Source organism: Sinohyriopsis cumingii, chromosome 18 (assembly GCF_028554795.1).
Source record: "Sinohyriopsis cumingii isolate HCF-2022 chromosome 18, ASM2855479v2, whole genome shotgun sequence".
Taxonomy (NCBI): Eukaryota; Metazoa; Mollusca; class Bivalvia; order Unionida; family Unionidae; genus Sinohyriopsis; species Sinohyriopsis cumingii.
The window spans coordinates 27,098,560-27,113,113 of record NC_142978.1 but is presented as its reverse complement, the minus strand read 5'-3'; the positions used below and the strand labels follow the sequence as shown (position 1 = coordinate 27,113,113).

At 33.1% G+C, this 14,554-nt stretch overlaps 1 protein-coding gene across 3 annotated transcripts in view; it reads left to right on the top strand.

Moving 5' to 3' along the window:
* The window catches only part of LOC149776268 (nostrin-like), a 136,389-nt gene that overhangs the window by 20,297 nt on the left and 101,538 nt on the right, over positions 1-14,554 (top strand). Inside the window, exons 1-3 of one of the 3 annotated variants that reach the window (XM_089942700.1) lie at positions 7,203-7,456; positions 8,520-9,174; positions 11,938-12,023. In XM_089942700.1, the coding sequence (XP_089798826.1) occupies positions 9,025-9,174; positions 11,938-12,023 (236 nt within the window). In that variant the 5' untranslated portion in view covers positions 7,203-7,456; positions 8,520-9,024. Of the gene's footprint in view, positions 1-7,202; positions 7,457-8,519; positions 9,175-11,937; positions 12,024-14,554 lie in introns of those variants that run through there. The other 2 variants (XM_089942702.1, XM_089942701.1) reach the window with 2 other exon arrangements.

Here is a 14,554-nt window from a genome sequence, read left to right as displayed (position 1 = left end):
TAACATAGTATAGAAAAGTTTATGTATTTTTCCAGTAGAACTAGTTACCATAGTTGTTGTTGTTGTGGGGTTTAACGCCATTTTAGTTGCCATAGTATAGTCTACACTTACTTAATGATAATTAAGCCCCTGCATTGTGAACTATTAATCACTATCTTAAATTAAATGTTGGACCACATGCACACATGCGGCTGATAAATAAATAACCGTATATCCCCACAATTGCTGCTAAAATGTTAATACAATCTGTTGAAAGAATTCATCTTAGTTAACAATAGATCAAACAAATTTCACTTTTTAGCTTAAACTCCACTAATGCTAGCTAACAATTACTTGGCAGAAAACATCCTACAAACCTGAAAATGATTTTTTCTTGTCATACATGATTCACATATCAATTAAGACAAATGAATTCAAGACCTTATCTTAAGACTCATATCAAAGAAAACTTTTTTATGAAATTAAGACCCAGTACCTTTTTGCTTTGAGATTTGCTGTCTTTTTCCCTCTAGCAGAACATGTCCTTACACCACTGGTTATTTGTCTCTCATAGACTCTCAACTACATGTCCCTTGGATAATCTTTACAAGGGTCTTGCCCTCCCCCAGAGTCAAGACTTTTCACCTCATGTAAAGACTGGACTGTCTGTGTAAGACAGTCTTAAAACATGAGACTTTTCCTGGGAAACACTCCCCAAACTATTAACTACCCAGTCAGATATCTGGTTATCTAACTGCCATTATTAACACATGCACCACCAGGGTTTGGAAAATTATACATTTCCCACTGACCTCCTTATATGGATCTCTGCAAAGTTTCAACTTAGGATAAATATTTTAAAAAATACAAATGCTGCTTCAGTCCATGACCATTCAATAAACAAAACCCATTCTTCACTCCTGTCAATTTTGATTGACATAGTTGTCAGATGGAACCTCATTAATAATAAATCAAGCCTTATTCAGATTTACTCATGTTCTAGCATCCTTAAAGGTCACCTGCCATACTCAGACATTTTTCTTTTTACATCATATTTGCATTACATGATTAAAAGTAGCTGTACTTACACAAAAAGAACAAAGAAATTATCAAGTGTAAAGAAGAAATAATAATTTCATTACTCGAAATAGAAGTATACAATGCAGTTACTTCCCCTTAGTTATGATTTCCCACCTATAGAGGATGCCAACTGGAAATTGCGTACATTTATCCCTACAAGATGAAGTGCATGCTTCTTGTTGTCGAAAATTAAAACACTATAAACTGTGAAACTAATGAAAACTAATTTACTGTTCAGCCTTATATCAGTATGCGTGCTGGACACACTTTCAAAACTGTTCCATTGCTTCAGTTTATTTTGAAACTTCACGTTAATACAGGTAAAAAGAATCAATGCTGGCTTCCCTGTATCAGCAGACTTTATGTAAAAGAAAAGAAATGGGCACACTTAAAGAATGTAAAGGAACCAAACTTTACTTCCTTTTGTTGGCCAACTTTATAAGAAAAATTCGGCACACTAAAAAGATACCAAAGTCAGTTTCTGGTGTTGGTTTGGTTTGTAATAAAATAACCTATGTATTTGATATCCTGTTGGTAAGTTTAAACAATGAGTTTATTGCTCCCTGCCAGTTGTGTTTATCACCTGGGCTTCTATTTGTTTGCCATATGTGATCATAATTGATGTTTGCAGGGTAAATAGTATACACAACAATAACTTGCTTTAATGATACATTTGTAACCCATGCTAACAAAAAGATTATCATTTGCACTCACAGTGAATGTATTTTAAAATAATGATTTTTTATTTGAGAGATACCGTCTAATAGTTAACCTGGATACAGTACAGTCTGGAATCTAGGTCAGTTTGCAACAAGTATTGTATCATGCGTAAATGGCAGGTGCCTTCAAGCAATTGGGTGATATTTTTGTCTCATTTGCAATTTTATTATTTGACATAAGCGATACACACTACACTAAGGATGCATATGCAAGCCGGCATCCGCTACATACATGGAGTTCATGGATATATATTTTTTAAAAATAATTTTTGCATGATGAAAAAAGAAGGATTATATGCAATGTTAATTTCTTTCATTTTATTTTTAAACAAGTGTATGTTTATCAATTTCTTTTGTACCATGTGTGTGTGTGTGGGGGGGGCACAAATTCAACACATGATTATTTCCTTTCTAATTTGTACGGAATAATGGAGCAAATATGATTGATGATATTTACTAGTAATGACAAGCTTTCAATTTATGCATGCACACACTAAGACAACTTGAATGCAGCAACTAAATACTGACAAAATGCTCAACATTATTCTCTCTCTCTCTCTCTCATGTGTAATTGAGTGTGTATTGTATGCAGCAGTGTTACATCGTGAAGCCTAAAATTAAGTATATTTGTTATAATATCTCATGTACGCTATCCTTAGCAAAATGTGTACGTATTATGCAGAATGTTATCTGTTAAGTATTATTGTTTTATAAATGATTATTGATAATTTGACCAAATGACCTAAATTGAGAATGTCGTTGTGCAGATGCAATATTTTTTAGCATATACAATGTATATACATATTTTAATTAGAACGAGCAAGATATGTCAGTTTGTGTTTTCTCTCCTAAATATGTATGTTACAAAATATGATTATTTTCTTTCAAAGAATATCAAAATAGTTTGTTTAAATTTTTTTTCTCCTAAAACCTATCTTACATAGCATCTACTTGTTTGTTGAAGAAAAAGCACGTACAAACTATTGTTAAGTTTGGATGAATTGTGTTTCGAGTTGAACCAAGTTGTCTTTGGGCCAAACTCACTATAATCCAACATAAATGATAACAATTTTCACATTCCTCCCCTATTCGATTCCACAGATTAAATCCTCTTTTTTTATGGTAAACATGGTATTTCGCAAAAAGATAGAACCCTTTTTTCCATCATCACTCTTTTGGTTACATCTGTATGCAACATAGTGCACCAGATTTGCTGTACAAAATCATGATCGTACGATATGGCCATAGAACACAATTACTTTTACTATATGTTCTCTACATTTGTTTCTCAGTACTGAGTGACAATCAGTTCAAATCATATGTTAATCTAATATACCTTCAAATGTGACTTCATGGTGAAGTTCTTGTCAAAGGTTGACCTGCTCTTTTTTGAGATGCTGGACTGTCAACAGAGCAGCATGTAAACAGAACAAAGATTTCACTTTTAGATCATCACCAAGGCCTTATTACTCACTGTGCACTGTTGCCGAAATACACATGGACAACAACACCCTGAGCTCATATTCTCAAGAATAAACGATTACCTTTAAATCCCTACCAAAAAGCATAAATAAAACTTTTCTATCACCACCAAAATGAGAGAGGAAAAAATGTTCTAAAAGTAGACTAGAACTACATTCATGGGTACAGAACTGGAAGTACTAATTGTGACCCGATTCCATATATCACATAGACATTTACATGGGGAAATTAAACACTTGAATGGCTAGGTTGAATAGAAGGGATAAATGTACATCATATCCAGTTTTGGCACGCAGAAACTACAGATTTACGGAGATTGCCGAATAATTATTTCATTTAAAAAAGCGGAGTTTTAAGTCTAATTAAACATTTTTTTATGGTGTGCATACATAACCAATGCGTTTTGTTTATAACTATAATAATATCACACGTTTGTACAATATAGGCAGCCAGTGACCTTTAAATATGCAACAGATTTAGCCTGGTGCAAAATCACATACATTTAATCTTGCTTTATGTCACAATGACATCTGCAAAATTCATTGTTACAATATATATGATGTATAATTTTTAAAAGATGAGGTGTCTTTAGACAACAAATGCTGTTAAAAACTAGATAATTGATTTACTGCTGCAATAAATGATGCTTAAGGCTTTAAAGGTGAGTACTTATGGGATTTATATGTAAGGATTAGTAGTGAACCTATGTAAGTGAGTACATGAAATAGCATTGTTTTTAGAGCAGTAGTACTGAATTAAATCAAAATCATTCCAGTGATTGTTCCAGTAGATGTTGGCTAAGAAGCTTTTTAAAACTTGGCATGAGTCAGCTGATGTTATATAGGTTGGTATGGAATTCCATTGTTTGGCTCCAGAAAGCTTATTTTATAAAACTCTGAATTTGGTTTAGGTAAATATAAATTGTTGTTTGAGATATTTCTTAGCTCATACATATGTACATTTTGAACAAATTTAAAGTTACATTTAAGATAATCAGGAGCCAACCTATGCAAAGATTTATAGACTAGTAAACCCTTTTGAAGATGAGTTCTCTGATGAAATGGAAGCCATTTATAGGTTTTGAAAATATTTGTTGATGGTGTATCTAAATCAGTACCAAGAATAACCCTAACTGCTCTGTTTTGAAATTTCAGCGATTTTTCTTGATTTTCAGTCTCACTGTTACTCCAGACAGAACAACACTATTCTTGCTGTGGCATGATATAGGCATTGTAGAATATCTTCCTCAGTCCCTGAAGGAAATTTTAATTTGTGCAATAGATAAAGCAGTGAGTTTACTTTTTTTAATGACCTTATCAACTTGCATTTTCCGGCACAATATATTGTCGCCTTTTCTTCTTGTTTCACTGCCTATGGTGATGGTGGATGGCTCGATGCAATATGGGTAAATTATTGATGTGCAGCAAAAAGAGTAATGGTCTAAGAACTAATCCTTGTGGAACATCTTACTTTATCAGTTTCTTATCTGAAAATGTTTATTTAAAAATGAAATTTGTCATCTACCAAGAAGATAGGTTTGAAACCCAGTTAAACTTTCATGGTTAACTTAATTATGCTGAGATTTTCCAACAGGGATGTTGTTATTAACAAAGTTTTTGTAGAGCAAGAAGCACTGTACCTACCAGGTTACTTTGATCTATTGCTATTAACCTGTCATATACCATACTTGTTATTGTAATCTGGTGTGAATGTCTTCACTAAATCCTGATTAATGAGAATGTAGTAAATTAAAAGAGTTCAGGTAGTTTCCAAATTCATTATAAACATGTGTTGGTATTGGTGTTTAATTAAGCAACAAGACAAAGCAAAACCCAACAAGCATTCAGTTTTCCAAAATGTAAATTTATTTCCATAAAATATAAAATCAAACAAAGTGGAAGAATTAAAAATAACTTGCAGTGTATGAATTTTTAGAATATAATCCTAAATTGTGCTATCAGTTTGACATTAATCCAGAAACTATTCAAAGGTATTCTGAATGAAGGTTCTAATGTTCTTATGTGTTATGCTTGCACCACTGAAGAATCATGGTTCTAATAATCCAAAAGATTTTACTTCAAAGTAAATTCCATGAAAATAGAATATCACTAAAATCTGTGAAAGTTTTGCATAGTTAGCAGAATTATTTAAATGTTCAAGTCCTTAAATAGTTTCACATAATCCTCAAGGTACTTTTTGTTTTAGAATAAATCTTTTTCCATTCTGCTAATCTAAAGAAACAAGTCATAAATAAATCATGATTTCCTCTCTCTCTCTCTTACAAAACAGGCATATAACTGTAGAATCCGGATATGGTTCTTATATATAGTCTCTATGTGTGCACCAAATCAACCAAACTTGAAGAACATAAAAGATTCTCAAACATTTAAATCATTAGATTGTGAAATAACTTAATAGGCATGTTCTAACCTTTTCAAATTATTGGACCACTCCGGCTGCCTAGTGGTTAGAGTGCCTGCCTCGGATGCAGTAGGTCATGGCTTTGATCCCTGGCCGAGTCATACCAAAGACTTACAAAAATGGTATTAACAGCTGCTTCGCTTGGCACTCAGCATTAAGAGATTAGTGTTAGGACTGGTCGACCTGGTGTCAGGATAATATGACTGGGTGGAACATCATGTGGCATGATGCCCCAGTACTAACATCACTATAAATTGCCACATTGCAGACATCATAGCGATATAACTGAAAAATTGTTAAAGTTGCATTAAAAATCCAAATCACATCACATCAAATTATTGAACCAATGAATGGTTAGGGCGTGTATGATATCTATACAGGACAAATTCACTTCTGTATAATGTGATGATTTTGTGACCTCCATTCAAACTAATGTGTGGTGTACTTGACCAAAATAGTTGTTGACTTGACCTTAGTAATCAGTCTTGATTTATGAACATAATTTTGTATGCATTGTACATGTATTGTTTTCCTTAACACAAACTAACCACTGATTTAAAGAATTAAAATATAAATATCATAAACCCAAATGTCATAAATAAAATTATAACATGTATCCATAACATGTCTGTCTGATATCTTTAAAGTGATGATAGAATTGATTTAGATCTATAGTTATTCAGAAATATCTCTGTTCTTATGTCTTGGAGAACTGCTTTTTGTTGTATGCATATAAACTTCACAGCAGAATTTATTCTAGAACCGCAAAATGTGACAGCTTGTGATGTTATGTTGAATGTGTCAGGAGTAATACGTAGACATTCATCAGAAATTTTACAATCACAAATATGACTTCTGCTTTTTGTTGCAGTGAATATAAACTTTACAGCTATTTTGCTTCATGGGAGAATTTGTTCAAACTGAAAATATGTGGCAGGTTATGTTCTATTGAATGAATCATTGTGGAACCTTGGGGCTAACAAATGCTCAATTAGGGTCAGCATGAGGTTTTTTTAGTGAAAAACTTGTTATTCTTAGTTGGTCATAAAAATGTTGCCAATCTTACCTCCAATATGGCCACCGAAATAGTCATCTGGAAACTCTTATTGCTGCTGATATCTGGTCATATAGAACACCTCTTATGATGTCTAGTTGGTCCTAAGTGGATATGGTTTTCATCTTACCGGGTATATCCTGATTAAGTTTCCACTCTAAAATGCTACCATATTGCAATACATTTAGCAACATAAATGTGAAAATAAAAAAATTTCATTGTTAAAGTTCTGGGTTACATCCCTTTCTCCCCTGTTTAAATATTTTTGCTGAAATGTACTTGCAATTATTTATTTGTAAAAATCTAGTTTGTACTATTGAGTTTATGCTGTATTCAGTTGCCTGTGCATGTTTAACTGCCATATCAGTTTAGCCGAGTTTCTGCAGTGCTCTGTTTACATACAGAGTGGAGGAAAGAAGTTGAGGGCCTGACTGCAAGTTTCTTTGCTATGGCTGCTGACTTCATGTTGGTGTATGGTGTCAGGTGGTTTCAGATTCAGCAACTCATCTAAAGATCATGGACTTGTTTACTTGCACACAATTTGGGATGTATAAAAGATCTGACTTCATTTTCCAATGTAGAAAGCATGATAAATATATTCAGCAGTGGATTGATGCATATGTTAATATTTGATGAAGATTGATGATGCCTTAAGATTCATATTGATGTCTACCAGCTGACAAGATTGTTTTGGATACTGCATTTGACTGGAAATCGAAATGTATGTATGAATGTATACATGTGGAGAAAAAAAAACATGGCCCAAATCCGGTTTAATTGGAGAGTTAAGTAGCTTCATTATTTGTAGTAATGCTTTGTGGTTTATTATAAAGATATTTTTAGCTTAATTGATGACTCCAGATGTATATCTTTTAAATTCTTTTGTGGTTAGTGTGTGACACTATACATATATCTTACCCACTTAAAGTGATAAGCTTTTAATTAAGTAGTTTTTCCAATACCTGTAAGCTTCATTAAGTTTCAAGCAGTTGTGCAGAATTTTCTGATGAAGCAGTTAAAGTAATTCGTTTTAAGAGGATGCAATGAGGAAATGTGGAAGTTTCTACTATTCCAGCTTATAAGATCATCAAAACAGCAGATTTTAGGCACAGAACGCATATTCTAACAGACACCAGATTTAGCAGTGACCCATATGTTTTTGTTAGTACAGACAAATCTATTGTTGTGACCATTACTGAAATGAAACCACTCTCAAATACAAACATATGCCATATGAAAGATAAAGTCAGCAATTTGTGTAATATCATACTTCTAAGTGTCTTTAGCCGATGACAACTTTAAAATAATCATTTTCATAATATACCTGCTTCTTTGTATCCTTAGATTTCAGATAAGCCCAGTTTGGCTCTGATTAACATTAGCTTGTTGTGTGGTCATGGCGGATGTTCTTGATATCTTTTGGATACAGATTTTTGGGATGTTTATTAACTACTATGGAATAATACTTCATGGTATCTCTGCTAAGTTAATCAGGTTCCATTCTGATCACAGGGGGTCTTATCTGTATTAATAATGTTGAATCAGGTTCCATGGAATGTTCACTTTCTTATATAGTTGTCAGGACTGTTCAGTTTCTTATACAGTTATGGTGTATAGATTATGTAAGTTTTAATTACGTTGTTTGAAGAGGTAATACATTTCTGGATAATAAGTGGTGGAAATAAATATTGGCCTGCATTCAAGTTTGTGACATTTTCTCTTCAATCTTTAAAAGGTTGTAGCCTGTTAATAATAATAAATGATTATTGCAGTTTTGTTTGTAGAATTAACAAGACAGACAAGTATATCTTCAGTGCTACAATCTTCAATCTCTTCAGTGCTACAATCTTCAACCTCTTCAGTGCTTCAGTCTTCAGCGTCTTCAGTGTTTTAATCTTCAGCCTCTTCAGTGCTATAATCTTCAACCTCTTCAGTGCTTCAGTCTTCAGTGAGATCTGCTTTGAAATAAGGAAATATATTAATTTGATTGGAATTTGGTAATAGGATAGTGCACACTATAAAAGTAATTCCAAGTTCAAAACTGATCGGAGCCCAATACTTTGAGAATGGAATTTATATTCATTATTTGGTAGTGTGTCAGGACAGCATGGATACCATTATGATGACATCAGGATTGGCTTCAAATTGAAGACACTAATGTGTACAGACATATGCTCAGGGCATTCTGGAAGATTTCATTCCATAGACATGGGAGAGCTAAGAATTTAACATTTGACTGCTATACCATAATATACATCTAATCCTTTTCATGACATTAGCCTCATTTTCATGGCTCATCAGTTGTGTCAGAAGTGTAAAACCTGTCAGGAAAGGCAGAAAGGTCATCGCTTTAGCACAGTTTACACAATCATTCCTGATTCTTTGCAAACATGGATATCACCCTTGTTCCTTCCTTATCCACTAGAAGTTCTTGCAAAGGTAATACAGTAATGCATTTGTAGTTGTATTATCAATGGTTTTGGAAAATAAGTTGAGTTGTTGTAGCCATTTTTAGCTATCCATACAGATAAGCATGGAACAGTACATATATTGAGATCAAATCATACATGTGATTTACACTTCATAATAAAATGTAGTCAGATCTTAGATAATTTTGTATTCGCAGAATACAGCTTAACTAGTATTTGGATTCCCAGCCTTATTCTGGATCAAAAAGCAGTAGGTTTTGGATTCCCAAACATTATCCTATGTCAGAAAGCAATAGGTTTTGGGTGGAAAAATGTTTACATTTTAGGTATTTAAATAAAGTATATGTATGTTTAGGCAGATTACTCACCTGCTCAACCATTGATAATCCATTAAGCTGATATATCTAGATGGATTTAATTTTTGATAGAAATAAATATAAAGTTTTACTTTAAAGATTGTGCCATTTGAGTTATTTTAATTGCCAACATATTTTGTAAGATGGATTTTGATGATGATGCAGATAAATATACGATGCTGTTTTAGTTATTACATAGCCTGCATTTTACTGCCAAGTCCTTCAGATTTTATTTATTTATGAACCAGGACACAAAATGTATATATCTGAGATATTGCCATGTAGTATACATGTTGCACAAATTCATATACTGTATTTGTATCTAATGTATTTACCTGTGTATACCATCACAAAAAAACATGTACCACCCAAAAATAACTGTACCAATATATATTGCAATATATATTGCAAGTAGATTATAATAGAGCATATCCCTATATGAATAACCATGATTTACCTCACATAACGGGTTGGTAAATCAAAGTCAACACTGTTTGCATAGGGGCAGTATGAGATAAAAGCAGATAGTCTCACCACATCAGCAGATCTTTCCAGATTTATTTTTCTTCTTAGGTTTTTTAACCAAATATTATAATTTTCAGACTGGATTAGGATAGTTTGGCATGCAGTTTGATTGACATGTATATGGTAGGATATATTCTGAGAGTTTTAACATGAATGAATGTTATTTGTCCTGGTAAAAAATGTAATCCTCTAACATAATCATAAAACTTTCTGTAAGAGACACCATATTTTTTTATGTTAGTGGTTTTTTGCAAAAGTAATGCACCATTCACCACTAACTTGCTGATAATTGGTTACTGTGATTTCCTGTAAAGTCATTATTTTTAGTGGCATACCAATTTCATGGTTATTGTACTTGAAACAAACATTAAATTTAGAGATACATTGAACAATGAATCTTATTTGGTGGTATAGTAGTTGAAACTTTTACCCAATCATGAATTTAAGTACCAAGGAAAATGTCATTTTTTTTGTTTTTACAAATCTAAAAAAGTTTATGAAAAAGTTTGCAGCTCTTTTTAGCACGACATAAGATCTCTTGGACAGTTAAGATGGAATGGGATACAGTATTTATATGGGTTTTGATTTTGTATGTTCATATAATTTTTTTAAATATATATTCAATATGCTAATTTTTTAACTGAAATATAATCTGAGTGTGACCTATATTGTGTACACTGTAAATAAAATGCAATATGTAAATTGAGTTTTGAGTATTCTACACCAAAGCCAGAATTTTTTGATGACAAATACAGTATATATTGTTGATGATCACTTGTCTCTCATTTAGTGATGTTATAGATGAGCACTTGTCTCTCTTGCAGAACATTATTGATGAGCACTTATCTGTCATGCAGTGATGTTATCTTGTAGTGATGCTATAGATGAGCACTTGTCTGTCTTGCAAAATATTATTGATGAGCACTTGTCTCTCTTGCAGTGATGTTATCTTGTAGTGATGTCACAGATGAACACTTGTCTTTTGCAGTAACATTATTGATGAGCATACATGTGTATGTCTCTCTTGCAGTGATGTTATTTTGCATTGATGTCATAGATGAGCACTTGTCTGTCTTGCAGTGATGTTAACCAGTAGTGATGTTATAGATGAGCACTTGTCTCTTGCAGAACATTATTGATGAGCATTTATGTCTTGTAGTGATGCTGTAGATGAGCACTTGTCTCTTTTGCAGTAACATTATTGATGAGCATATGTCTTTCTTGCAGTGAAGTTATCTTGCAGTGATGTCATAGATGAGTACTTTTCTGTCATTTTTATTTATGTGGGTTTAAATATTTGTGGTTTGAATACTTCTGTATCTTGTAGTGATGTTATTCATGAGCAGTTGTCTATTTTTCAATGACGTTTTTGATGAGCACTTGTCTGTCTTATTATAATGTTATTATTGAGCACTTGTCTGTGTTGCTGTAATGTTATTGATGAGTCTGCCAACTTTTTGTGTGGCAGATATTGTGAATTATTTTTTGTGGACCAAAATATTTGTGATTTTTCAAAAACTAAGATTTTCTTTGACTCTTAAATTTATGTATTGAGGATTAGGTCGAGTTGTTTTCACAGGGGTTTATTGTTCTTTGTGTCTTTAAATTTGTGGTTTGAAGCATCCACACAATCTACATAAATTTACTTGACTAAAAATAGTCCATTTATATGCAGAATGTTGATAAAATTTAAAGGCATTCAAATGACCTGATTTATAGTATGTGATAATGAAGTAGTAAGAGCAGGAAACATTGTTAGAATCCTTTCTATAAAGGGCACCTGTCTGGGATTATTCTTTGTAGACAGATTTCACCTGTGTTTCTTTATTTTGTAATCTAACCAGAATTATGCACATCCTTTTTGTTGTTTAAAAGTGCTTTCTTTGCTTCAGGGTCACGCAGGTTTTGAGGAACTAAAGAAGCATGTCCGGCAGGGAAGTGATTTCTGCAAAGAAGTTGCCCTCATTATTCATGAAAGGTAAGTGTTGATGGTAGAAAGAAACTTAAAACCTAGTTTTATAAGTACTGTTATCTATCTCTCACTTTATCTATCTCTCCCTCTTATATATATATATATATATATATATATATATATATATATATATATATATATATATATATATATATATATATATCGCAGTAATGAGATCCTGATTGCCTGATACTGTCAAGTTGTCAGCATCATAAAACCTCTGTATCATTAGGAGACATGAACTGTTGAGTCATGATCCAGATTTTCATACTCACAGTGAGATGTGATCAGACTACTGTGATAATGATATTTTTATTATATACCTATCAATTTTCAAATAAACTGATAAAATCCTGAAACAAAACAACAGTAAAAAAGAAATTGTTTAAGTTTTCAACTTTAATAAAGTGTCTAGAACAACAGTCACTCATTTTCATTACATTACTGTTAATAACACAGTTTCTTCAACGCATGGGGGGGCCCCGAGTGGCCGAGTGGTCTAAAGCGCTCACCGTTCCGGATCACTGCCATCTCACCTCTGTCTGCGTATGTTCGAGTCCAAGGCTCGGCTAGCGTGGGTACGTGGGAGAGCCTGCCAGTAGCTTCTCGTGGGTCGGTGGTTCTTTCCTGGGTTTTCCAGGGTTCTTCCTCCACCAGTTATACTGGCCGCCATATATGGCCTATCTTGTGCTGAAAATGGCGTTAAACCCCAGAACAACAACAACAACAACAACGCATGGGAGCAGCAGACCTTATTATATACTTTACAGCTATTTTGCAGTTGTGAAAGTTTGCATCATAGAAGGTATCACAAGCTGAGTAACTAGGAATGTTTACATCCAAGGCCTGTCTGATATCATATGAACTGTTTCTGGCAGGGCATTGTGAGAGGCTTCAATGACTGACTTCACATGGAAATGACAGTATTATTTTGGCAGTTATTTACAATGGGATTGAAAAAACTCTTGGAACTTGATGATATAGATTTGTTAAAGAGAATGCTGCTTAGTTCCATTTGTATGTGGAAGTAGCTACACCACATCTGTTAATAATATTTTGTATTCAGCTTCTTCATTGTCCGTTAATTTTTTAACTTTCTTGACAAAATTGGCTGCCAAAATGGTATATTTATGTACGATGTATTGTTCAGTTTATTGGGTCTGTATTTTATTAGTACATGTACTTTAAGATATTTTTATAGTCCTAGATATATATTTTGTTACATTTTCATTTGCAATATATAATATTGATTCTTTATGCACCTCTTGGCTTTTATGTATACTCAATGGAATGCCAACTTGCTTACAGTGACTTTTGAACAAAGCATTTGATGTTAAAGGAATCTTTATTGTTGATCTGATGCTGCTGTTGCTATACATTCTCAATATTTTTATTTTATATTCTGAAAGTTTGTTGTAAAATTGCAGTAAAAAATATTTCTAAACTTCTTTGAAATAGCCCCCCGTAACATGTACATTGGAGCAATTGGAAAAGAGTCTTCGTACCATACTATTTGTCATGATTTCATTGTTGCCAGTAAAGCATTACTTTAACTATTCACGGACAACACATTGAAGCATTAGAGGCAATATATAACTGAAGTAGATCCTTCTTTCCAACCGAAATGATACAACTGAAAACACGCTATGTGAATGCATCTATTTTAAAAAAAAGGGATTTTCTTATTATAACCACTCATTTTCTGGTTGTGTTACAACAATCCGTTGATAGGACTGCAAATTTATGATTTTTTATATTTGCCTACATACTGGTAGTAACAACATGCACTGGTTAAATGGTATCAGTTTCACTGTCTTTTCTATATTCTCACAAAACTGAATGATGAACAACTTCCACTTGCATTTGACTGGTTCCATAACATTAAGTTTTGTAAATATTTTCTTGAATACTCTTAGCATGCTGGTATATAGTGCCAGTTAATGATTAAGACCTAGATTTTGTAATTTTCTTGAACTTTTTAGTTCTGTTACATTCAATGCATCATATCATATAACTGTTTTGAACAGAATGGGTCCAACAGACCCAGAAAAATATACTTTCCCACCTAAACAGAATTGAGGTATCAGAGGTTCACAGAAAATAATATCACACAATCTCTCCTTAGCAGAATTAAGCTATCAGGCCAACACAGAGAAAATATATCTCCCAGCCCCTCCTTAACAGAATTCTGCTAAGAGGCTGATCCAAAAAAAATGCAATAAAATTTCTGTTTTTGAAATTCCTCCTAAGTAGAATTCTGCTAATAAACGGACCCAGTGAAAATATTGTCATGCAGCCCTCCTTAACACATTAACCCCTGGAGGTTTTTGCCATTTTTGCCTGAAAATCGAGTAGGAAACACATTTTGAAAGCTATTTCTGAATAGACTCGAAAACACCAAATCTCCGGTCATCTTTCAATGACATACTGCCTAGTTGTGTTAGAATTTTCGTTGGCTATTTGACTCGCGCATGAGCAGAAGGGTAAAAGTTGGACTTGTTTTGTTTTTTTTCTTTTTCTTTTTTTTTGCTAAACGG